The sequence below is a fragment of the Glycine soja genome, chromosome 15 (assembly GCF_004193775.1).
Source record: "Glycine soja cultivar W05 chromosome 15, ASM419377v2, whole genome shotgun sequence".
In the NCBI taxonomy this organism is placed as follows: Eukaryota; Viridiplantae; Streptophyta; class Magnoliopsida; order Fabales; family Fabaceae; genus Glycine; species Glycine soja.
Genome location: NC_041016.1, coordinates 44146222 through 44170307, shown reverse-complemented (window position 1 = coordinate 44170307; position 24086 = coordinate 44146222). Strand labels below are relative to the sequence as shown.

The 24086-nt window shown below is 34.4% G+C and overlaps 1 protein-coding gene across 1 annotated transcript; it reads left to right on the top strand.

The window, feature by feature from the left end:
• Positions 1-5583: 5583 nt before the first annotated feature.
• On the top strand, positions 5584-22145 carry LOC114387123 (DNA-directed RNA polymerase V subunit 1-like). The gene is made up of 19 exons (XM_028347254.1): positions 5584-5735; positions 5849-5932; positions 7082-7186; positions 7805-7931; positions 8019-8134; positions 8619-8672; positions 9210-9380; positions 9952-10110; positions 10467-12359; positions 12457-12632; positions 12857-12932; positions 13548-13672; positions 14708-14844; positions 15589-15863; positions 18055-18228; positions 18312-18452; positions 18542-20664; positions 21059-21173; positions 21468-22145. The coding sequence occupies exons 3-19, from the start codon at positions 7106-7108 to the stop codon at positions 21771-21773; spliced, it is 6249 nt and encodes a 2082-aa protein (XP_028203055.1). The 5' UTR covers positions 5584-5735; positions 5849-5932; positions 7082-7105; the 3' UTR covers positions 21774-22145.
• The last annotated feature ends 1941 nt before the right edge of the window (positions 22146-24086 follow it).

Below are 24086 nucleotides of genomic sequence, written 5' to 3'. Positions count from 1 at the left end.
TGAAGAATTATAATGTAAGAGTCGTCAAGAAGTCGAAAATCACAAATGTTAAAAATATTGTACATATTTTGCTCCCTTAAATCATCTTTTTACACGACATTGTTATTTTTGTCTATCTACACTTAGAAAAATATTCAACGACATATCCCATTGATTAATTCCTTTTATTTTAAGTCTTAAATATATATTTTATTCCTAGTAAATATTTAATTTTTCATTTATTTTCTAATAAATTTTTATTTTCCATTAAATCCCAAATAAAACAATAAATTTATTTTTATTTTTCATATTTTGTTTTAGTCCCTTATAAATTAACAAATATTGTGTTTGTTCTCTAATAAATTAGCGAGTTTTGTTTAAGCTCATATTAATTACAAATGAAAAAAAAATTATTAAGAAGTAAACACAAAACTCACTAATTTATCATGGACCAAAAAAAGTGCCATAGACCAAAAATAAAATAATTATTTTATTAGGGACTCTAAATGCAAAGCAAAAACTTATTAAGGAACAAAAACAAAAATTAAATATTTATTAGAGATAAAAATATATTTAAACCTTATTTTTATTTTTATTGTTATTGTTCATCTCTCTTTTTCAATCACTCATAAGAGAAGTTTTTTTTCCCTTTTGAATCCGCATCATTTCTCTATAATATGGCACAATATATTAATCCTATAATAATTAAATTGAGACATTTTTTCACTTTTTCCCCTCATTTTTCTTTCTAATGAGGTATCAAAATTGGAAAAAAATAATATGAACATTACAACATTATAGTATAATTTAAATTTTCAATACAAGGTATTGCCACTTATGATTGGATGAGTTTTTTCACTGATATTTATATGCACATCATCATTATGCTCAATTTTTCAATATGACATGCTATTTCGTGGTGCTTGTGATTGACAAAAAACAAAATTGTCTTTCAAAATGTTGCATTTCATATGGTTCCTTAACAAAGAGAAAAAGGAGTCAGATTAGGACATTAATCTTGTTAAATGCATGATGAGTTGTCTTTAACAATGAACACAAGATTCATAATTGTTTAGGACATTAAATCCAACATATCTCTTCAAATTAGAAAATGAAAATACTGTAGTTTTACAACATATCGAATAACACCAAGTACAAATTAGATATAGAAGTAAAAAAAAATCCTAAGTACATATTTTATTCCATCAAAGCAAAATCGAACTTGTAAGTTTTCAACCATGTAATGACAAATCAATAACATTGATTGCACAACCTTTATCTGAAGACTTGGAGATAGGAAGATCAATGTCATTTAGCCTTTGATGCAATCCTCCCTAGGAAAGGACCATTCACTAGAGCCATGAGCAAGAGGCTCCAAGAGGATTGTGCTAAAGCTGTTGAAGAAGGTCCTAAGGTTCTCATGAACCTCATGATAGATTTATGAGCCCATGGGCCAATGTTGGGTCAACTGTTCTTTGTAAATATTAGAATAAGTTTTCCTTTTTTTGAGCCTTGTATTTTGGCCATTTTAGGTTTGTAGGGTACCCTACCCTACAAGTTAAGGATACCTTAGTAATATAGGATTTTAGCCTTGTATTTCAGGACATTTTGAGTAGTCTTTGTATTAGAGATTTTTTTGTATTTTCATGTATTTTGGCATGAGGGTGAGTTTAGCTATTTGAGGGGTGTGAGTAGCAAAGATTCATCTGGACTTGGGCCTCTCGAAGCCAGATACCTTCCTTGCTTCTCAAGGAAATTTCCCATGTGCTAGAGTCACACCTTCCATGCTTGTGGCATTTAAAGGAAATATGCTAAGATACCTTTGGCATATTCTTGGAATATTTCTTTTAAATTCACATGAAATGAAAATGAAATTCACAAGTTAGTGACCTAGGCTATAAATAAAAATATGTGTAACACTTGCCACAACTTTGATGATTGAGAAACTTCTGAGACACACTTCAAAGTTCAACTTCTCTCCCTATTCTCCTTCAATTTCCACGCCTCTTTCTCTCATTCTCTTCCTCCATTGAAACTTCCTCTCTAAGCTTCTTATCCAAGGCACTCTCTTGGTGGTGAAGTTTCTCCTTCCATGGCTTATTCTCTAGTGGATGACGCATCCTCTCACCTCTTTTCCTTTATCTTCCGTTGCAACTCCATGGCTGAAAATCACCATTGAAGAACCTTATTAAAGCTCAAAGATCCACCCTTCATAGAAGCTTCGCAAGCAAGCTTCCATCAGCCTTGAAATAATATGATTCATCTAAGCTTGATCTTCCTCTCTTTCCCTCAAAACCACATCAATCTTACTATTGATCTCCTGCAAAACAGAACACAACTTTGTGATTTCTATATATATATATATATGATTGTTGTGATTTCTAAAAAAAGTTTAATAAACATTTCATTAAATTTATATTTTACTAATTTTATAAAATATGTATATATATATGTATATATATTTAAAGTATCTACTTTCCAAACACACATTTACACATTAATAATGTTCAAATACTTTTTTCAAAAAGAAAACTAGCCTTTATATACAAATCCCACCTGAAAACCCATAAATTTTGTGAATACAAACATCTATTAATTATCCACCCTAGTTAGGTGATTTTTTTAAACTACAATTCATTTCATTTATGAAGAAAGTGACTTACTAGGTTGTGCGTGACCCAAACATGCAAATTTTGTGTGAAACTTTTCACTTTTGGTGTTACTATTAGTCCCAACAAAATTGTTCTTGGCCCTTACCAGCCAAGAGCAATTACCACCCCACCTAACCCTTCCCCAACTCCTCTATCTTTATTCTCATTTCCCTCCTTCCCTTTCTTCATTCATTCTTCCTCCTTTCTTTTTCCCTCTGTCCAACACTTCACTCTCTGCACTCACATTGTTAGGTATTTTTTTTTTCATTTTCATGATCCAACGGAATCACGATTCTATTGTGAAATTTTGCACAACAGAATCATGATTATGTTATTTTCAATGTTGTTGATGCACAAAATTTTGTTGTACAACATGTTCTTTTGTACAACAGAACATAGTGATTCTGTTGTGCAACAGGTTCATTTGCACAATAGAATCACGTTTCTGTTGTCCATTTTTTCTTACAATGATGTATTGATTATGTAGGTCAATGTATTAGAATAGGTTTATATTTGACGAGGTTACAATGCTAGTTGAATGGAGAAATATTGATAATGGAAACTAATTCTTTAACCAGCTCGGCCTTTTATATGGAGCCGAACCTAATGATGGTATGGGAGATAATAATAATAATGAAAATGTGGGTGGTGAAGACACTGATATGCAGGCACAACCTAGCTATCCTTACTTTTCTAGTTATTTCATGACCGATAAGGTTTATTTGTATGTGTTTTGTGTTTTTTTATTGAATAATTTTTTATCTTTTAGATTTTTCAAGAGCATGATGATTTGCTAAATTGGGCTCAACGTGTGATAAAGGAGTGTAGGTTGGTTTGTGATTGTCATTCGTAAGTAAAAAAACATAAGTTATACTGGGTTGTGAAAAGGGGGGAAAGAAGTATAAATAACAAAGAGACAAGTTAGTGCACAAGTCTACTGGAACTAGAAAATGTGAATGTCCTTTTAAATTGAAAGGGAAGTTTGCGAGAATTGTAGGGTAGAGACTTACTATTGAATATGGTTTCCATAACCATAAAGTGATGGAAACATTGCTTGGTCATTAATATGCTGATTGTTTAAGCGTGGAAGGAAAAACCATGGTTAACCAATTGACCAAAAGCATGGTGAAGCCTGGTCAAATTTGGTTGACAATCAAAGATCAAGACTAGACAAATCTCAACACCATCAAAATCATATACAATGAATGTTAGAAATATCATTGCGAACAAAGGGGACCAAGAATGGAAATACAACATTTGATGACGTTGATAGAACGTGACGACTGGACAATGAAGATGTCGTCAGAGATATATTGAGGGCACATCCAGATTCCATCAAACTCTCGAATTCATTTCCAACAGTGTTGATTTGTAATACAACTTACAAGACAAACAAGTATCATTTTCCGTTGTTGGAAATTGTTGGTATCACTTCAACAAACATGACTTTCACAATTGTCTTTGCTTATTTAAGTTATGAGAGAATGAATAAAGCAAGTTGAAAGGATTGTTTGTAAAAGATAACTGTTGCCTCAGGTTATTGTTAGTAATATGGATCATGAATGCATTGAAGACTATCTTTTCTTCTTCAACGAACTTGTTATGTTTGTTCCACATTACAAAGAATGTTAGCACAAAATGCGAAATCCTCGTAGGTAAGGGTGAAGAGTGACAAAATATCATGGATGCTTGAGAACTATTGTTGTAGTCTTTGAATGAAGTATCATATAATGCATGCTTTAAGAGCTTTACAACTCGGTGCACACATTATAAAACATTTGTTGACTTTGTCCAACAAACATGGTTGTCGCCTTTCAAGGAGAAGTTTGTAGAAGTATGAGTTGATCAGGTCATGCATCTTATAAACATAACAACAAATAGGTATTGACATTAATTTTTTTGGCTTAAGTTTTATTTTATTAAATTGCGAGAATTATTCTCATCTCATTTTATTACAACACAGGGTTATGTCATTGCTAGTCAGTATAATATTGTATTGGTCCACTTATCTAGGTTGCAGAGTTGAACCTTCTTTCCACTTAGGGGTCTCGTGCCAGCAAAACCCCATCTCATTTCCATTGGACTTGTCAATAAAATCACTTTGTGCAAGTATATAATATCTACTAAACATACTATTTACCTTTGTAAGCTAACATTTATTTTTTTTCGCTGATTTTGTCCTTTGTATGTATGATAATGAAGCTTTTTTAAAAGATCGTTGTCCCTTACCTCCTGTTGTACCACAATGGAGAAAATATTGCACACCAAAAGCCCGCTCATGTCAAAGAGCTTATAATCAACGCATACAAGCTTTTAACACAATATAATTTCTATTAGTTAGAGGTTCTCAACATGTACTAGATCTTTCTAAGGATTGAAATATGCAGTATTAATATATAATTGACCTTTCTTTAAATATGTAGTAGACATTTTGTTCATAACAAATGTTGAATGTGTATTCAATTATTTTTGTGGATATGAACCTCAATATGTAATTGACATTTATATAAAATTGTATGTAATATGTAAAATTTTTAAAATTCTAGAAAAATATATAACAAAAGTGTGATTCTGTTATATATATTTTTTTCTTCCCAAAAAAACATTATGACATTATATTTTTACTGCACAAAAGGAGGTGTGAATTTTTTAAAAAACATTAGAATTTTGAGGGCTTGTAAGAATCAATAACAAAGACATTGGGGTCAATAACAACACCCTTTTACTAACTCAATGCCAAATTTCCAATTAAACCCCAAGTCCATAATTAACAAAAGCTAGTAAAAAGAGTCACTGAGGGTAAAACAGTCATTTCATCCCCAAAACCCCGCTCCCCAAAACCCAGGAGTCTGCACACAGCGTAAAACGCAACTTTAAAATTAGAAAAATTAAAAAATAAAATGAAATTCCCCCATTTTTTTGATAAAAGAGAAAAAAAAAAAGTAAAATTTCATTTCATGTTCATGTTCATTTCACACTCACTCGCTTACTCACTCTCAGTCTCACACACTCTCTCTCATTTCATTTCTCTCCGGAAAACCTTTCCCCTTCGAAACCCTCTTTCTCTCTCGCTCTTTGTTGTTTCGATCGGTTTCGCGCAACGAGGTACTTCGATTTTGCGTTTGCGTTCTTCTGCATTTCCGTTTTCATGCAAAGGCATTTTCGTTCCCTTTCGCGTTTTCGGTACCGATTCTGTGGCTTGCTCCTTTTTTATGCAGGTTCTTTGCATTTTCTAGGGTTTTGCGAGCTGAGCGAGACGTTTGAATTGAACAGCTTTTGTTTCGCTCCTGAGGTAGAATCAGGTCGAAGAAGAAGAAGAATCATGTTTTCTTTTTCCTTGCTTTCTTTTTTTTTTTGAGTTTGTTTTTATTGTGATCGTGGTTGGGTTTTAGTTTGACTTGCTCTGTTTCTTAGAATGTGCTCGTTTTTAGGGAAAATGTTCATGCCATTGTTCGTTTTATTTCTCTCTGTATCTCTCCTTCTATTATTTTATTGTTTTCATCGGTTTTTGTTTTGTTGAACATGTCATCAACCACTTTTGTTATTTTTTATTTTTAAAATTTTTGGGATTCAGCTTTTTGTGTGTGTGGTGAAACAGGATTTGAAAAGGTAGCTTTGTATGAAGTAGTGACAGCAATTATTTTACTCGTTTTAAGAGCTTGCATGATTTTGGTTGGGGCATTGGTAGAGTTTATGTGTGTAAAGCCATTTAATGCCATAATTTGAAAATGTAGCTTTGGATGAAGTAGTGAGCGTTTTTTTATTTTTTTATTTTATTTTTTTACCCCCTTTAGGAGTTGGTTTAGGTGATTATAAGCTTGCATGATTTTGGATGGGGTATTGGTAGAGTTTATGCGTGTAAAGCCATTTAATGCCATAACTAAGGAGTAAATTTTTTAGAGTATAATAATAATAATAATTACAATTACTAATGTAGTTGTGGTTGTAACTTGTGATTAATTAACCATTTCAGCGTGATCTCTCTGTTTTTCAAATGCCTAGATCGGAATTGTTTGAGGATTGACTTTGACATAATTGGTTGTTTTATGCGGGGAGTGTTTTTAAGGTGATAGTATTTTCTAGTAAGATTGGAAGCATCACCTCTTTGATAGGGTGCTTGATAAGTTGATTTTTAAAAGTTATATTCTAATTATGCTAAACATTTGTGATATCTAGTAATCCCTTCAGACATTCATGGTGGTCAGTTGGTATTGCACATGTCAGATGTATTCATTATATGCTGTCTCTACAGACTTGTTTTATTTGCTTGATTCTGTGAAAGTGTGCGTAAATGGAGAAAGGTGCTATAATGTTTCTCTAAAATTACACTGGGTTACCTTTGTAGTATTTTTCTGTTTCATTGATTGTTTAATTACTTTTCCTCTGTAATTCTGTTGAAGTTTTGTAAGGTTTACAATTAATGGCTGTAACTATTAGTTATTATTCAGCAGGCACTGTAATTGACCACGAAAGTAATGGAGGATAATCCCCCTTCAAGTGTTTTAGATGGGACCGTTGTTGGGATCAAATTTGGTATGGCTACACGCCAGGAAATTGTAAGCACAAAACAAATTCATTTGTTCGTTTTCTAGTTAAATTGTATGACTAAAGCTCTTCCACAGAGCAGTTGAGGTCTTTGTGATATTCAGTTAGTATCTCTTTTATTAATTAACTCAAATGAGATAACCTTGTATCAAGTTTGGACAATGCTGTTATAATCAGACATCAGTGGCAGTGCCAAGGATGAAGGATGGCTTGCTTGGACTTTAGGAAATATTTGCTAGATTTTTTTGTAGTGTTTTCTGATGGGTTCCTTTATGGACCTTATTTGGACTATTATTTTTGTTTGTGACATTTCTCAAAAAGTTGAAATTTATGCATGTTGTTTCAGATGCATGGTCTTATTTTATTTTTATTGTGGATTGAATATTTGAAATTAACTCACACACACACACACACACATATCATGACTGTTTACTGGTCATAGTTTTATTTTTCTCAATTCTGATCTTGTTGCTTGTGCATGTCTGGTTTTGATTAAATTTATTGGATTTTAATCAAAAGTTGGCTTTGTTAGAATTAATTACATTTTTTAATATAAATTGATGTTATGGCCTTTCAATATTTAAGTAGTTTTGATCAGTTTGGTAAATTTTCTGCTTTCACCTTGATAGTGTACAGCATCCATTAGTGACTCTTCAATTAGTCATGCTAGTCAGCTGTCAAATCCATTCCTTGGGCTGCCCCTTGAGTTTGGCAGATGTGAATCTTGTGGTACTTCTGAAGTTGGAAAATGCGAAGGTTTGGTATTTGCTCCTTTTCTGTGCTTTCTTTTAAATGCTAAAAAAAGATATATTTCAAATGAAGTAATTTGATATTACTTTTCAGGTCACTTCGGATATATTGAGTTGCCAATTCCAATATATCACCCAAGTCATATCAGTGACTTGAAACGGATGCTGAGCATGGTCTGCTTAAACTGCCTAAAATTAAGGAAAACCAAGGTATTGACAAATGTAATATTGTCATGTCATATACAGAAGAGAATTGATTGTCAATTTAGAAAAACAGTTTGAACTAATATAGAGTATGGACAGACAGGTGATATGTAAAATGTGTGAAATAAAAAAGAAGTTTGACTTCTTTAAAGAAGGCTGCACAAGGGTGATTGCACCTTTAAGATGAATATGGTTAAATATGCCTGCTATTTTGTATCACAAAAGAGATCTCTTAATTAATTAAGATCCACAAGGAAACATTTAAATTAGTTAAATTATAACAACTTTGCTGTTCATGACTTTTTTTTTTTTTTTAATTCTTGACCTCATATTTTGAAGATAATGGTCCTGAATGAGAGTTGTTAATTTTGTCTAATTTTTTTTAGTAATCCTGGCTTCATACAATTTAGTTGCTAAATTTAATTCAAGGATAAAAGCTTCATCTAATGCTATTATATGTGCTTGATCTTACTGGCTCACAACCTTTCAGCTTCCAGCTTCAAGCAGTGGTTTAGCCCAGAGATTAATATCTCCTTGTTGTCAGGTTAGTATGATTAAATTGCATAATTTTTTCTCTCAATAGGTATGCAAACATACAATCTTGAAATAGTTCCTGCTTCCTAGTATTGTTTATAATTTATTCTACCATTTATACAGGCTATGCTAAGAATATTAGACATTCTAATTTATATGCACGTGTATGTATATATTTTATTCTTGGTAGAATCTTATGATCTATGTTATTGTCTCACATTTTGCTTGTATAACCCCTTGTCCTGATCCTACTGTTTAAGATCGTATCTTCACTATCTTTACTTTTTACCATAATACACCTTTTGGCACTAGATCGTCCATCTACTTTATTCCCCCCCCTCCCTGTTTTTGTTCATGGTTTACTTAGCTGTGCATTATTCTCTTTAGGTTTGTATGTTTTTGTCTTGGTACATAATTAATGCTTCAGTTTCTTATCAGAATTGGCTAAATTTTGCTTACTATTGATTCTAATTTGTGATATATGGGATTTTTTTTTTAATGTAAAATTTCATTTGCAAGGTTCATGGTTTTTATTTCTTCCTTTTAGGAGGATAAGGCTGCTCTAGTTTCTATTCGGGAAGTTAAAACAAGTGATGGGGCTTGTTATCTGGCGTTGAAAGTATCCAAATCCAAGATGCAAAATGGTTTTTGGAGTTTCTTAGAAAAATATGGTTATCGCTATGGGGGTGATCACACTCGAGCCTTGCTTCCTTGTGAGGTTTAGTTTCTACTAACCCCTCTTGTCGCTTTACTTCTCAAATGGCTGTTGCTTTTACATGTTTGCATATAGGTTGCCCAATTTATTAAATTTTTGCAATTCTCCTTTTTATGTACTTCATTTTATTAGGCCTCTTTATGTTTCTATCTCTCTCTCTCTCTCTCTCTCTCTCTCTCTTTATATATATATATATATATATGTATCCCTCTTATTCTTTTAACCTTGACATTATGTTTCTTTGATGGATATTCCATATGTAATTATTTGTATCAGTTATGTACAGGGAATGATCTCTATCTATCTTAGTTTAACTACCCATTCTATGTAGTGGTTTATATTTTTATCTTGACAATTCTATTTATTTGCTTCGTTACACCACAAGAATTGGCATTTGCATTTTCTAGATGATTGAAATCTTGACTCCTTAAATGTTTTTGATTGGCTGTTACAATGGTCTGTAATTGAGAGTTTCAGGCAAATTGTTGTGTGCTATTTATTTTTAATTCACCATCTTTCTATTGAAACCTGTTGTTTGCCTTTTGATTAATATTTTGCTCTACATATATATCAGGCAATGGAAATTATTAAGAGAATTCCGATAGAGACAAAAAAAAAGCTTGCTGGAAAAGGATATTTTCCTCAAGATGGATATGTTTTGAAGTATCTTCCGGTGCCACCAAATTGCTTGTCTGTGCCAGAAGTTTCAGACGGTGTCAGTGTCATGTCGTCGGTGAGAAAGTGAACATATTATTGTATCAGAAAAAGTCTTACTAATCAATTTCTCTCTCTATTATGCTTAATTCTATTTTTTGTTACAGTTAATTTTGCTATCATAATCGGCTGCATTAACTGCCTAAATTTAAACTAGACTTGATAATGGCTCTGCTGTAAAATTCTGAACCATGAATACATGATTAAATATATGAAAACTCCATTCAGAGTTCATTATGTAAAATAAATTGCACAGATTATTGAAACTCTCTCTCTTTGATTTTCTCACCCTAGTATTCATATCTTGGTTTTATGAGCCTGATTTTATTTTGGCCATAGTGCATTGGTGAGTGATGTATTTATGTTGCTTTTCAGGATCCTTCCATAACAATTCTCAGAAAATTGCTCAGGAAGGTTGAAATCATAAAAAGCTCTAGATCTGGTGAACCAAATTTCGAGTCTCATCACGTAGAAGCAAATGATTTGCAGTCTGTGGTTGATCAATATTTTCAAATTAGAGGAACTTCTAAGCCAGCACGTGATATAGAGACACATTTTGGGGTCAATAAAGAGCTTACTGCATCCTCAACAAAAGCATGGCTTGAGAAAATGAGGACATTATTTATAAGAAAGGGTTCAGGTTTTTCTTCCCGGAATGTAATTACTGGAGATTGTTATAAGAGGATAAATGAAGTAGGAATTCCGGTTGAAGTTGCCCAACGGATAACGTTTGAGGAGAGAGTTAACATCCACAACATCAGATATTTACAGAAGTTGGTTGATGAACATTTGTGCCTGACCTACAAGGAAGGTGGGTCAACTTATTCACTCAGGGAGGGCTCAAAGGGGCACATATATCTCAAGCCTGGTCAGATAGTGCATCGGAGGATTATGGATGGGGATATTGTCTTCATCAACAGACCACCTACAACACACAAGCACTCCTTACAAGCCCTTTATGTTTACATCCATGAAGACCACACTGTGAAGATAAATCCTTTAATTTGTGGACCACTTGGGGCTGATTTTGATGGTGACTGTGTCCATCTGTTTTATCCGCAATCACTTGCTGCTAAAGCTGAAGTTGTGGAGCTATTTTCTGTGGAGAATCAACTGCTCAGCTCTCACAGTGGTAATTTGAACCTACAGTTATCCACAGACTCGTTGTTGTCACTGAAGATGTTGGTCAAGAGATGTTTTTTTGATAGAGCAGCAGCTAATCAATTGGCGATGTTTATTTTGCTTCCTTTGCCTCGGCCTGCTTTGCTCAAGGCCAGTTCTGGTGATGCTTGTTGGACTTCCATCCAAATTTTACAGTGTGCTTTACCTTTGGGTTTTGATTGCACTGGGGGACGGTATTTGATTAGGCAGAGTGAGATCTTAGAATTTGAATTCAGCAGGGATGTTCTGCCTGCAACCGTAAATGAAATAGCAGCTTCAATTTTCTTTGGCAAGGGTCCCAAGGAGGCACTTAATTTCTTTGATGTATTGCAACCCTTTTTGATGGAAAGCTTATTTGCGGAAGGGTTTAGTGTTAGCCTGGAAGAGTTTTCAATATCCAGGGCAATTAAAAGGATAATAAGAAAAAGCATTGGAAAAGTTTCTTCTCTGCTGTATCAGCTGAGGTCCTTGTACAATGAGCTGGTGGCGCAGCAACTGGAGAAGCACATTCGAGATGTTGAACTTCCTATCATTAATTTTGCTCTAAAGTCAACTAAATTAGGAGATTTAATTGATTCGAAGAGTAAATCTGCTATTGATAAGGTTGTTCAGCAGATTGGGTTTTTAGGGCAGCAACTTTTTGATAGGGGAAGATTCTACTCAAAGGGATTGGTAGATGATGTGGCATCACATTTTCATGCAAAGTGTTGTTATGACGGGGATGGTTATCCCTCTGCTGAGTATGGACTGCTCAAAGGGTGTTTTTTTAATGGTTTGGATCCATACGAAGAGATGGTGCATTCGATTTCAACAAGGGAAATAATGGTGCGTTCTTCGAGAGGATTATCTGAACCAGGAACACTCTTTAAGAATTTGATGGCCATCCTTCGGGATGTTGTTATCTGTTATGATGGAACTGTCAGAAACATTTGTAGTAATTCCATCATCCAGTTTGAATACGGGATACAAGCTGGAGACAAAAGTGAGCACTTATTCCCTGCTGGTGAGCCTGTAGGTGTGTTGGCTGCAACTGCTATGTCAAATCCTGCTTACAAGGCTGTCCTTGATGCTAGTCCTAGTAGCAACTCTTCATGGGAGTTGATGAAGGTGGACATTTCTTTGTAGTGAATGAAGGTTATCTGTTTTTTAATATCTCAGTAAATGATTTTTCCCTGAATTTTTTATTTATGCATTTTATTTTCAGGAAATATTACTCTGCAAGGTTAATTTTAGGAATGAACTTGTTGATAGGCGTGTCATTTTGTACTTGAATGACTGTGATTGTGGAGGGAGTTATTGCCGAGAAAATGCAGCATATTCAGTTAAAGATCAATTGAGAAAAGTCAGTCTCAAGGATGCAGCTGTGGAGTTCATTATTGAGTAAGTTTCTTCTTTTAATGTTATACTTTAACTTTATTCTACACATCTTTTAGTTATATAAAAAAAAGTAAAATTCAAGAATGTTGTCTACTGTTCATCTACTAGTGATTTTGTTTGGGATTGGTTAACCATAGTCTTTTGCATTATTTGAGTAAGTTGTGATATTTTATATTATTGAAGGATGAGTTTAGTTTAATTTTTGGGGTCCTGTTTCTTATCTGCAGATACCAACAACAGCGAACTCAAAAGGAAAATTCTGAAACTGATGTTGGACTTGTTGGTCATATTTATTTGGATGAGGTTATTGGATTTCCTTTTCATTCAATTTGAGCACATTTACATATCACTGCCTACTTTCATTGGCGACTATGCTAAAAAAATTTCCTTCATTATATGATACTTGTTAGAATATAATATTTATGAAAATATCCATTAAAATCTTGATCATATCTTAGGGTATCTAAGAACTATATAAAATATCTAATAATATCAAGACTGTATATTAGAATATTTTAGTGTGTCATAGAGATTATCTTCTAGAACTTTCTTCCCAATTTCCTTTCTTTCCCTATTTACTAATATCTCATGTTTTGTTTTCCTTGGTTAGGATTATGATTAGTACATGAGGTTTAGTGCTTTATTTTTATGAACATATCATTATTTTGTTGTGAATCACATCAAGTCAGATCTATATCAATTCCATTCTACTTTGTCTCCGTTTCTCTATCCTCTCTACCAAAACCATGTAGTGTTAACGAAACTTAATAAACTGACATGATTCAACATTTTTTGCATGCCTCTGGATTTTTTCCCCTGGGAGAAGATTTGTTGATTTTGAATTATTCTTATTGTTTGTAATTGTAAATTTGTAATTACTATTATTGTTTTAATAACTTGGAATATCCTTTTGAACAGATGATGTTAGAGGAGCTGAAGATCAGCATGGCCTATGTTTTCGACAAATGCCATGAAAGACTCAAGTCTTTTAGTCAGAAAAAGAAAGTTAATCAATCTTTGAAGAACATTGAATTATCATTTAGGTTAATCCTCAGTTCTTTCCTTTTGCATTTGATAGTTGGTCATGCATTTATAATTATTCATCCATCCCTGAAGTAAGTTTTGTTTGCAGTATGTTTGGTAGTTGGCTAGAAGTGCTTTTTTTTTTCAAAAGAAAAAAATGACACTGTTCCTTGTAAAAATATTGTTGCATAAATGGTAAAAGCAAAGTAAAAGGCGGACAGGAAAATGAAAACATAACAAAGCTGTCCACTCTCTATACAAGTTTGAAATTACAACTCTTTAAGAGGCCTGACAGTCCTATCTGATCGTAAGAGGAACTGTAAAGTGCTCAATCTTTGTTGTATCTAGGATACAAGATCTATATTTTATTGATCATGAGGTAAGTGGTTTTACACTTCAGTCTGGGACTGGGAATTAGACTTGGTGTTAAAACTGGGAATTTGAGTGTAGTCTTATGATTGTAATTAATCATGTTTAGTGTGTATTTATATCATCAGGTACCCCCAACTATCAGTTTTATGTAATTGAGTGTCTGAAACAGATCACACGTGTATTTATAATAACAATATGCTGATACAAAAGAATCTCCATTAAATGCTCATAAGATCAAATCCCTAATGTCTACTAGTGACATGTGCTATTACAAATTGGAAATTTGAAACATGTGCTATACTGATATTTAAACCAAGAAACTCAGCTACCATATCTGTTGAGTTTGTGAATCTTATATTGCTGAGGTGTAACCCTTCTATGTTGTGTCCCACATTCTCAGTATTGTACTTGGAAAACTATGGTTTTTCTTTCTGTTTCAGAGACTATTAAAAATGAAATTTTCCCTGGATTGTTTATGACAATTTCTTATCTCCTTTTCTTCACTATTCCTACGTATTAACTTTTTTGATCCAAATAAGGAAGGAAAGAAAAAAGAAGTCAAAGCTTTTGTATGTACATGCCTTTATATGTATTATGTTATTGTTATCACATGCTTTCTTTTCTGATTATTGCAGTTTATTTGTTGGTCTATATCACTTTCTGATTATGTTCCATCTTAGCAGTGAGTCTTGCTCATCTTCACATCCTGCTGCACCATGTTTAACATTTTGGCTAAAGAATTATGATAGTGATTTGGATAATGCTGTAAAGGTCCTGGCTGAAAAGATCTGCCCTGTTCTGTTTAAAACAATAATCCAAGGTATTTTCCTTACAATCATTTCTTCAATGGAAGTACTCTATTTCTTTTTTCATTAAATCTATATGTACTGTTTTGTAGGTGAGGTGGAAAAGAGAAAAATGATACTTAGAATTAGAATAATGTGGGATTTAATTGATGTGCCACAATTCACTAACTTAATGGTCATATAGTCTTATTTATTCTAATAATTAGGCCAAGTATTAGTACAATACTACAATCCAGTGCAATTCATCAAATTCACTACTTCAACAAGACTCCAAGTTCTAACTCTAATGTTCTCTCTTAAAGATTACTAAGCTTTTGGCTGTTACAAGTAGCAAATCTGAAACAAAATATCAGACGGCATAATTTAAAACAAATTGGCCCATTTCAAATAAATAACTTATGTAACTAGTACTCTCCTTAATAATAAAACCATGGTGGTGTGCTTGAAAGATAGCTCCCAAGTCTTTGACCATTCTCTTCAAGCACTGGAATATTTACCACTGGCCAACATAGGCACTATCAGAAATCCCATTGGCTTTCAAAGAAAGAACAAAGTTGTTAATAGAGGACCTGTCCTGCATTCAAATGCTAATGCTTCACAATCTAGGACTCTCCAATGTTTATTTCTTGTTCATATTTGTTGTCAATCATTTTTTATTTGTGGCCTGTCATATGTTTTGTTGCATTTATAGTCACGAATACTTATGTCACATATTTTCTTGTTAGTAATGCTTCTGATTTGCCCTCATAAATAAATAGGAGACCCGCGCATTAGCTCTGCGAGTATAATCTGGGTTAGTCCAGATACAAACACATGGGTCCGAAACCCTTATAAATCTTCTAATGGTGAATTGGCACTTGACATCATTCTCGAGAAGGAAGCTGTCAAGCAGAGTGGCGATGCTTGGAGAGTTGTACTTGATGCCTGCCTTCCTGTTCTTCACTTGATTGATACCAGGCGTTCCATCCCTTACGCTATTAAGCAGATTCAGGAATTACTGGGGATATCATGTACTTTTGATCAAGCGATTCAGGTGAGTTTCTAAAGAATATATTAAACATAATGTTTAGTTGTTTGCTCTTATGCTTATTATCTTTAGCATATTTCCTCTCTTTGCATTACTGTCTATGCTGCATATTTCCTCATTCATCAATTTTAAAAAGTGAATTTATTTTATTTTAATGTACATTCCAACTGTCATAATCAGCTGTGACTTATAGTTGGATGCTTAGAGCATCATCACGTGGTGTTTTTCATTTATTTAAAGAGCATTTGATCTGATTCTGTTGGCATTTTTTACTTTCATGTATTTACCAGTATAGTTGTAACTTTAAAAATTCATGCTTGAAACTTGATAGAATTTGAGAGAGGGAAAGAACAAGTTCTTTATCCTGAATATTATGTTCTATATATTGGGTACAAGCAAAACCAATATATTGGCTGAGCTTGAGCTGCATGCTTTATGACTGTCTAGTGATAGCTGTGAACAATCTAATAACTGACAGAAGGCTAACGGAAAGCTAGGTACAATTCAGTGTAATATTGCCTTGAATCCCAAGGGTGGTATTTGACTAATTTGATCTAATCTATAACAGAAAACTAACAGAAAGCTAGGTATAGTTCAGTCTAACATTCCCCTTGTAATCCCTAGGGTGAGAATTGACTGGGATGAACTATGTTGTCATAATCTACTACTCCGAGTTTGTTGCAAAGGTTAGCAAAGCAAGTGGTTCCAAGGGCATTCGCCAGAATGTAATCATATTGGTTCTGTGATGGAGCATGACAAACAACTAAATCTATTTTAGCATCTTTTTCACAAACAGAGAAGATATCCTATTCCATGGGATTTGTTCTGGTATGAAGCACAGGATTGTGAGCTAGGGAAATGTGAAGATTTAGTCATTTAGATCTAAAGATCATTTATCATTTTGTATTGTAAATGAGTTTTTGATATATTTTATTTGTGAGTAATTCAATTATTTTAAAATGTCCTTTTTTAGAAGTCCTAGTCTTGGGGTGCATTTAGAAGTTCTTTTAAGTTGATTACCCAAACATACCCTTAGTAATTCTACCAAACTAACAACTTACATTGGCTACTTAGTAGTAAGAATAGAATAATAACCTTGTTGCCTAGTAGCAATAGAAAACCACTGAATAAATTAAAGATGAATATGCTACTTTTGAAACATTTGAGTTTTGAGATTTGAAGTTTCTAGTATTTCTTTTTATTTAAATCTGTGAATGCATATTTTGTCTCATTCGCCAAAGTTTTTGGGTCATTGATTTCTGTCTCCTTCATGATCACTAATTGTGTGGAGGACTTCTTTTATTATTATTAAGTGAATCTTAGTGAACTAACTGGATTTGTTTTTAATGAACAATTTATTACAATGAAATGCATAATCTATATTTAGATTACACTATGACTGAGCTGAGGGCAGCAAACAGACTGCACCTGAAATGAAACTAACTGAAGGGCACAAGGCCCAAAATGAAAACATACCGAACAAAGCTGTAAAATCTATTTCTATCATAATTAACTCTTAATATAAGGGAAATAATCAACTGAAAATAAACCTAACAGCTAAGTTTTTATGGTGCTATGCAACTTTTGCTGTTCTCTTGTGTGTTTTGGAGTGTGATGTTTATAACATTGAGGAGGTTTGTTTTATACTTGTCTCTAAGTTTGATTTGGAATTTATTTTCCACTATGTCATCTCTGTGCTGCGCTTTTATGTCTTCAGGAATATTGTTATTTTTAACATTTATCTTTTACTATTGGAAAGGCTCACTGCATGCTTAGTATTGCTCCCTATTTCATAATCTTTGGTTTACATGTTTTGTTATCCTCCCATTAGGACTTTGCTATGCTTATATTTCCTGTTTAGTCTTTAGTGAATTTCGCTATGCTTGTATTTCCTCTTTAGTCTCTAGTGAATTTTCATTTTTTTTAAGAGAAAGTGTGTGAGAGATATCAATTATTGTGTCTTGTTTGATGAAATCTTCTTGATCATTATGACATGATCCAATTGTTATCATCAATTATGGTATATATCTGTCTTCTGTATGCTTCTATTTTCTCTTAATTAAATTTTCTTCTAAGAGAAAATCATTAATTATTGTTTCTTGTTTGATGAAAGATTTGATCATGATCCAATCTTTAGTGGCCACCCATTATGGCTCCACCTTTTATTCCTATCTCATCCTTTTGTGGCTGCCTGCAGCGTGTTGCAGCATCTGTGAAAATGGTGGCGAAAGGTGTACTTAGGGAGCATCTAATTCTGTTAGCTAGTAGTATGACTTGTGGTGGGAACTTGGTTGGCTTTAATATAGGTGGATATAAAGCTCTGTCTCGTCAATTAAATATACAAGTACCATTCACAGATGCAACACTCTTTGTAAGTTGCTGCCTTGATAATTGTTGTAATCATGAGATGTATCAGGTTATTATTATTCTTACTTTGTAAATGTGACTATGCAGACACCTAAAAAGTGTTTTGAGAGAGCTGCTGAGAAATGCCATACTGATTCTCTGTCAAGCATAGTTGCCTCCTGTTCCTGGGGTAAACATGTGGCAGTTGGTACAGGATCAAAATTTGATGTTGTTTGGGATGCAAATGAGGTATTTGATTATACTCAGATTTAATATTGGACTTGATAAGAATTGGAGTTGTGTAAACATTATTTGAATATTGATATTTTCTTTTGCAGATAAAATCAAATGAAATTGAAGGGATGGATGTTTACAGTTTTCTTCACATGGTGAAAAGCTTTACCAATGGCGAAGAAGAAACCGATGCTTGTTTGGGTGAAGATATTGATGATTTGCTGGAAGAAGAATATATGGACTTGGGCATGTCCCCACAACATAACTCTGGTTTTGAAGCTGTCTTTGAAGAGAATCCTGAAGTACTGAATGGTTCAACATCCAATGGTTGGGATGTAAGTTCAAATCAGGGTGAATCAAAAACCAATGAGTGGTCAGGTTGGGCAAGTAGTAACAAAGCTGAAATAAAAGATGGTAGATCTGAAATTGCCCCCAAGAATTCTTGGGGGAAAACTGTCAACCAAGAAGACTCTTCCAAGTCTAACCCTTGGAGTACAAGCACCATAGCAGATCAGACAAAAACTAAATCTAATGAATGGTCTGCCTGGGGAAGTAACAAGTCTGAAATACCAGTTGGTTGGGCAAGTAGTAACAAAACTGAAATAAAAGATGGTAGATCTGAAACTGCCCAAGAGAATTCTTGGGGGAAAACTGTCAACCAAGAAGACTCTTCCAAGTCTAATGCTTGGAATACAAGCACCACAGTAGATCATGCAAACACTAAATCTAATGAATGGTCTGCCTGGGGAAGTAACCAGTCTGAAATACCAGCTGGTGGATCTAAAGCAGTTCAAGAAGATTCTTGGGGCTCAAGTAAGTGGAAGGCTGATGTTGCCCAAGAAGACAATTCCAGGCTTGGTGCTTGGGATGCAAATGCAGCAGATCAGACAAAATCTAGTGAATGGTCGGGTTGGGGAAAGAAGAAAGATGTTACCCAAGAAGACAATTCCAGGCTTGGTGCTTGGGATGCAAATGCAGCAGATCAGACAAAATCTAGTGACTGGTCGGGTTGGGGAAAGAAGAAAGATATTACCCAAGAAGACAATTCCAGGCTTGGTGCTTGGGATGCAAATGCAGCAGATCAGACAAAATCTAGTGAATGGTCGGGTTGGGGAAAGAAGAAAGATGTTACCCAAGAAGACAATTCCAGGCTTGGTGCTTGGGATGCAAATACAGCAGATCAGACAAAATCTAATGAATGGTCAGGTTGGGGAAAGAAGAAAGAAGTTACCCAAGAAGACAATTCCAGGCTTGGTGCTTGGGATGCAAATGCAGCAGATCAGACAAAATCTAATGAATGGTCAGGTTGGGGAAAGAAGAAAGATGTTACCCAAGAAGACAATTCCAGGTTTGGTGCTTGGGATGCAAATGCAGAAGATCAGACAAAATCTAATGAATGGTCAGGTTGGGGAAAGAAGAAAGATGTTACCCAAGAAGACAATTCCAGGCTTGGTGCTTGGGATGCAAATGCAGCAGATCAGACAAAATCTAATGAATGGTCAGACTGGGGAAAGAAGAAAGAAGTTACCCAAGAAGACAATGTCCAAGATTCTTGGGGCTCCGGTAAGAGGAAAGACAAAGTTACCCAAGAAGACAATTCTGGGTCTGGTGGTTGGGGTGCCAACAGAACAGATCTGGCAAAATCCAAATCTAGTGAATGGTCCAGCTGGGGAAAGAACAAGTCTGAAATACCAGCTGGTGGATCTGAAAATGTGCAGAATGACTCATGGGGCTCGGGTAAATTGGAAGATGATACCCAAAAAGAAAATTCTGGGTCTGCATGGGTGAGAAATAAAGCTGAAACAATAGATGGTGGGTCAGAAAAGCCCCAAGAGGATGCTTGGAATTCTGGTAATTGGAAAGCTGAATCAAAAGTCGGCAATGCCTCTTGGGGAAAACCCAAATCCTCAGAAAGTCAAGCATGGGATTCCCATAATCAGTCAAATCAAAATTCAAGTTCACAGGGATGGGAATCACATATTGCTTCAGCTAATTCAGAAAGTGAAAAAGGTTTTCAGTGGGGAAAGCAAGGTAGAGACTCGTTTAAGAAAAATCGATTTGAAGGTTCGCAAGGCCGGGGTTCAAATGCTGGTGACTGGAAAAATAGGAATCGCCCACCTAGAGCACCTGGACAGAGATTGGACATTTATTCATCTGGTGAGCAGGATGTTCTGAAGGATATTGAACCCATTATGCAGTCTATCAGACGAATCATGCAACAACAGGGGTAAGTTACTCATGGCTGTAAATACTATCTAATAATAGTATAATATAATATCTATGCTCAAGTTAGGCCTGGCCATTTTATTTTCACCTTTGTTTTACCTGCACTAAATTGCAAGTAGCATAATTTGAAACTGCACAAGGTGTCATTCCTTCCATTTTAGGAACCTTTGTTTCTGCTCAACAGTTTTTCTTATTTATTTTTTGTTTTAACTAGATTCCATTAGCAATATAGCTATTATTACTTTGATTTTTTCTCCTGGTAAAAGCTTGTGTTACTAATCAATTCCTCTGTTCCCTTTGGCTGTACTCTGTATGTTTTCCCTCTGCTTCTATGAATTTTGTATCATAAACTGGAGCATTTTTATCTGAAGTTTTTAATTAAATTCCTGTTGAAGGTACAATGATGGGGACCCACTGGCTGCTGAAGATCAACTTTTTGTACTGGAGAATGTCTTTGAGCACCACCCAGATAAAGAAACCAAAATGGGCACTGGAATTGATTATGTCATGGTATCATCAAACTCTGTTTACATTGTATCTTTCATTCACATTTATTTATGATTTATGATTGATATCATCGTAGTTGCCCTAGATAAACGAGTTTCTTTCCTAAACTTCCAATATTTTTGTACTGAATGATGGGTTTATATTGGTTTCTCTATTTCCTTGCACATCTGTGTGAGTTTTAGTACACACAATACATGATCTATTTATCCACTCTTGGATAATGGGTTGCATTGAAACTTAAAATAATTGTCCGTCTTTATATTTTCCTGGATTTAATGTTGGGAGTACTTGCAACAGGTTAACAAACACAGTAGTTTCCAGGAAAGTAGATGCTTTTATGTGGTTTGTAAAGATGGTGAAAGCAAGGACTTTTCCTACCGGAAGTGTTTGGCCAACTATATAAGCAAGAAGTATCCTGACCTTGCTGAATCATTCCTTGGAAAATATTTTCGGAAACCTCGTGCACGGGGGGACCAGACTGCAACACCAGGGCGGGATGAAGCAGCCACTCCGGGTGAGCAGACAGCAACGCCAGGCCGGGATGAAGCAGCAACTCCGGCTGAGCAGATCTCAACACCCACCCCTATGGAAACCAATGAGTAGATTACAGTTGTGTCCATAATATTGTACAGAAACAGTGCAGTTGAGGCCACTGAATAGTTTGTCATAGCTGACCAATTTTCCTGTAGGAAAGTGTTCCTCTTTTTGGTGAACAGTTAGATGGTAATTTTTTTAGCATGTGAATGATGATAGCAAACACCCTTGTGCAGATGTTAATATTGTTCTGATGATTACAGCACATATGATGTACCTAGCAAACTTTGCTCATCATTTTGTTTAATCATCAATGGCACCTGGGTTTCAGACCTTGATTGGACCACTGATGCAAAAATGGCATCCTTGTGATTAGAGTTTCATGAATCAGATTGTGGCTTATATTCTGTTTAATAGGTTACTAAGCATTTCCGAGTTATATTTAAACTGGTAAAATTTCTTTGATTTAGTTTTTTCTTGTCTCATCTTTGTAATACATTGCTTAACTGGTTTGGTATATCGATTTTTAGAGGTCTTGGTCGAAGGCAGGAATTACTTTAACTGCCCATTTTTGTTAACCACGCCGTTTTTTATAATTTCTGGTAAATTTTATTTTCAAAATATTATTTAGTGTAACGAAAACATTATCACCATTTTTCTTATTTTGATCATGTGTCGAGTCCTATAACCATCCATTACAATCACTCATTTGTTAATAGTGAAAACCTTTTGGGTGCAATTTCTGCGATGACAAGTATTGCTCAAATTTATGTGAAAGAACGAGTTAGTTAGAAATTTAAGCTTCTCAGAATTGTGTAGACATGGGACATGGCTTCGGATTGTTTCCAAATATTTTGATGTTATTTCTGGGATTATGTTTCAGGAAGCTTTAATAGCTTGAGTTTTGGAATTATATGACTCAACACAAGAAATGGAAGCAACAGTTCCACAGTTTTTTTCTGACATACTTTCTTATCAGGTGAAATATGCAGGTCACATTAAGTATGGGTCATTTTTTTTCTTATTTGGTAGGTTTCATTCCAAATTAATAGAATCAATATCTATAAGAAAAGAGAAGGAAATGGAAAATACTGAAATATCCATGGCTGAGAGGTTGACAGTTGTCCAAAATTTTGGTTTTTTGGTCAAAATACCCATAGCTAAGAGCTTGACACCTGTCCAAGTTTTTTGTTTTTTGGTCATTTATGCCCTTCTAGGTTGGGTTGGTTTTTTGCTACCTTGCTGCCATGTGTTATTTTATGGTTCTATGATTATGGTTTTAAGCCACGTAGCTTGGTGTGTTGTTGAGTGATTAGATTGTCGTTTGCAGTTTTGGTGGTTGGTGGTGTACGTGGCTTCTTTGTAGCGTTTTTTACTTCTTTCACTAGCAAGTTGCAAGCTGCTGATTGCATTTGTTTAACTTTTTTCATTTGTTTTTTAGCTGTTCTGTTGTTTAGGATTTTGGCATGAGGCTGTGGTTTCCAGTTTGTGATTTCCGTTCTTCTGTGGTTGAAGGTTCGAGTGCATGTTTATGTTCTTCTAGCACGTGTTCTGTTCTATTCTTTATTATTCACAAATTCTTGCTTTTCTTTTCGTTGGCCTGCATTTGTCAGTTGTTCTTTGGATTGCATTTACATGATTTTGGATTGATCGTATTATTCCTTTAGAGCTATAATTGTTTGGTTCAGTTTTTTTGCTTTTTTGCTGAGTTGGCTTTTTTGTTTTTTGTCTCTTATCATTGGCTTCAATGGTTGGATTGTATTTACATGGTTTTTCGTTAATCATATTATTGTTCGTCTGTTGTGCATGTGTGTTTTTTGATTAACCATATTATTGTTTGTGTGTTCTGCATGTGTGATTTTGTCAGGTTTTTGTTGTTTGGTGATTTTGGTTTCTGCATGTTTATGTTGCTCTGGCACGTGTTCTGTTATGTTTTTCATTATTTACAAACTCTTAGTTTTTTTTTGTTGGCTTCCATTTGTCTGTTATTGTTTGTTGGATTGATTGATAGTGTAATACTTTTTGTGGTATGTTGGCATTGATGAAAATCTTATTGCATGTGTGGTTTAAGGATGGGTTGGTATTCTGTTTTCCAAAAGCTGAACTTTGTTGTGTTTGTTTTCGGCCTTTCTATTTGTTTGTTGATGGTTGCAATATTATTTGTTCAGAGATATAATTTTTGTTTATGCTTCTCTGCTATTTGCTGATTTGGTTTTTTTTTTTGTTCAGGTTGTTGCATGTATTGGCTTAGTAGTTCAACGAATAGTATCATAGTTTTTATGGTATTTTGTCATTGATTGAAATGTTATTGCATGTGTCATTTGAGTCTGTGTTGTTGTTCTATTTTTTGTCAGCATTATTTTCTATTCTAAATTGACAATC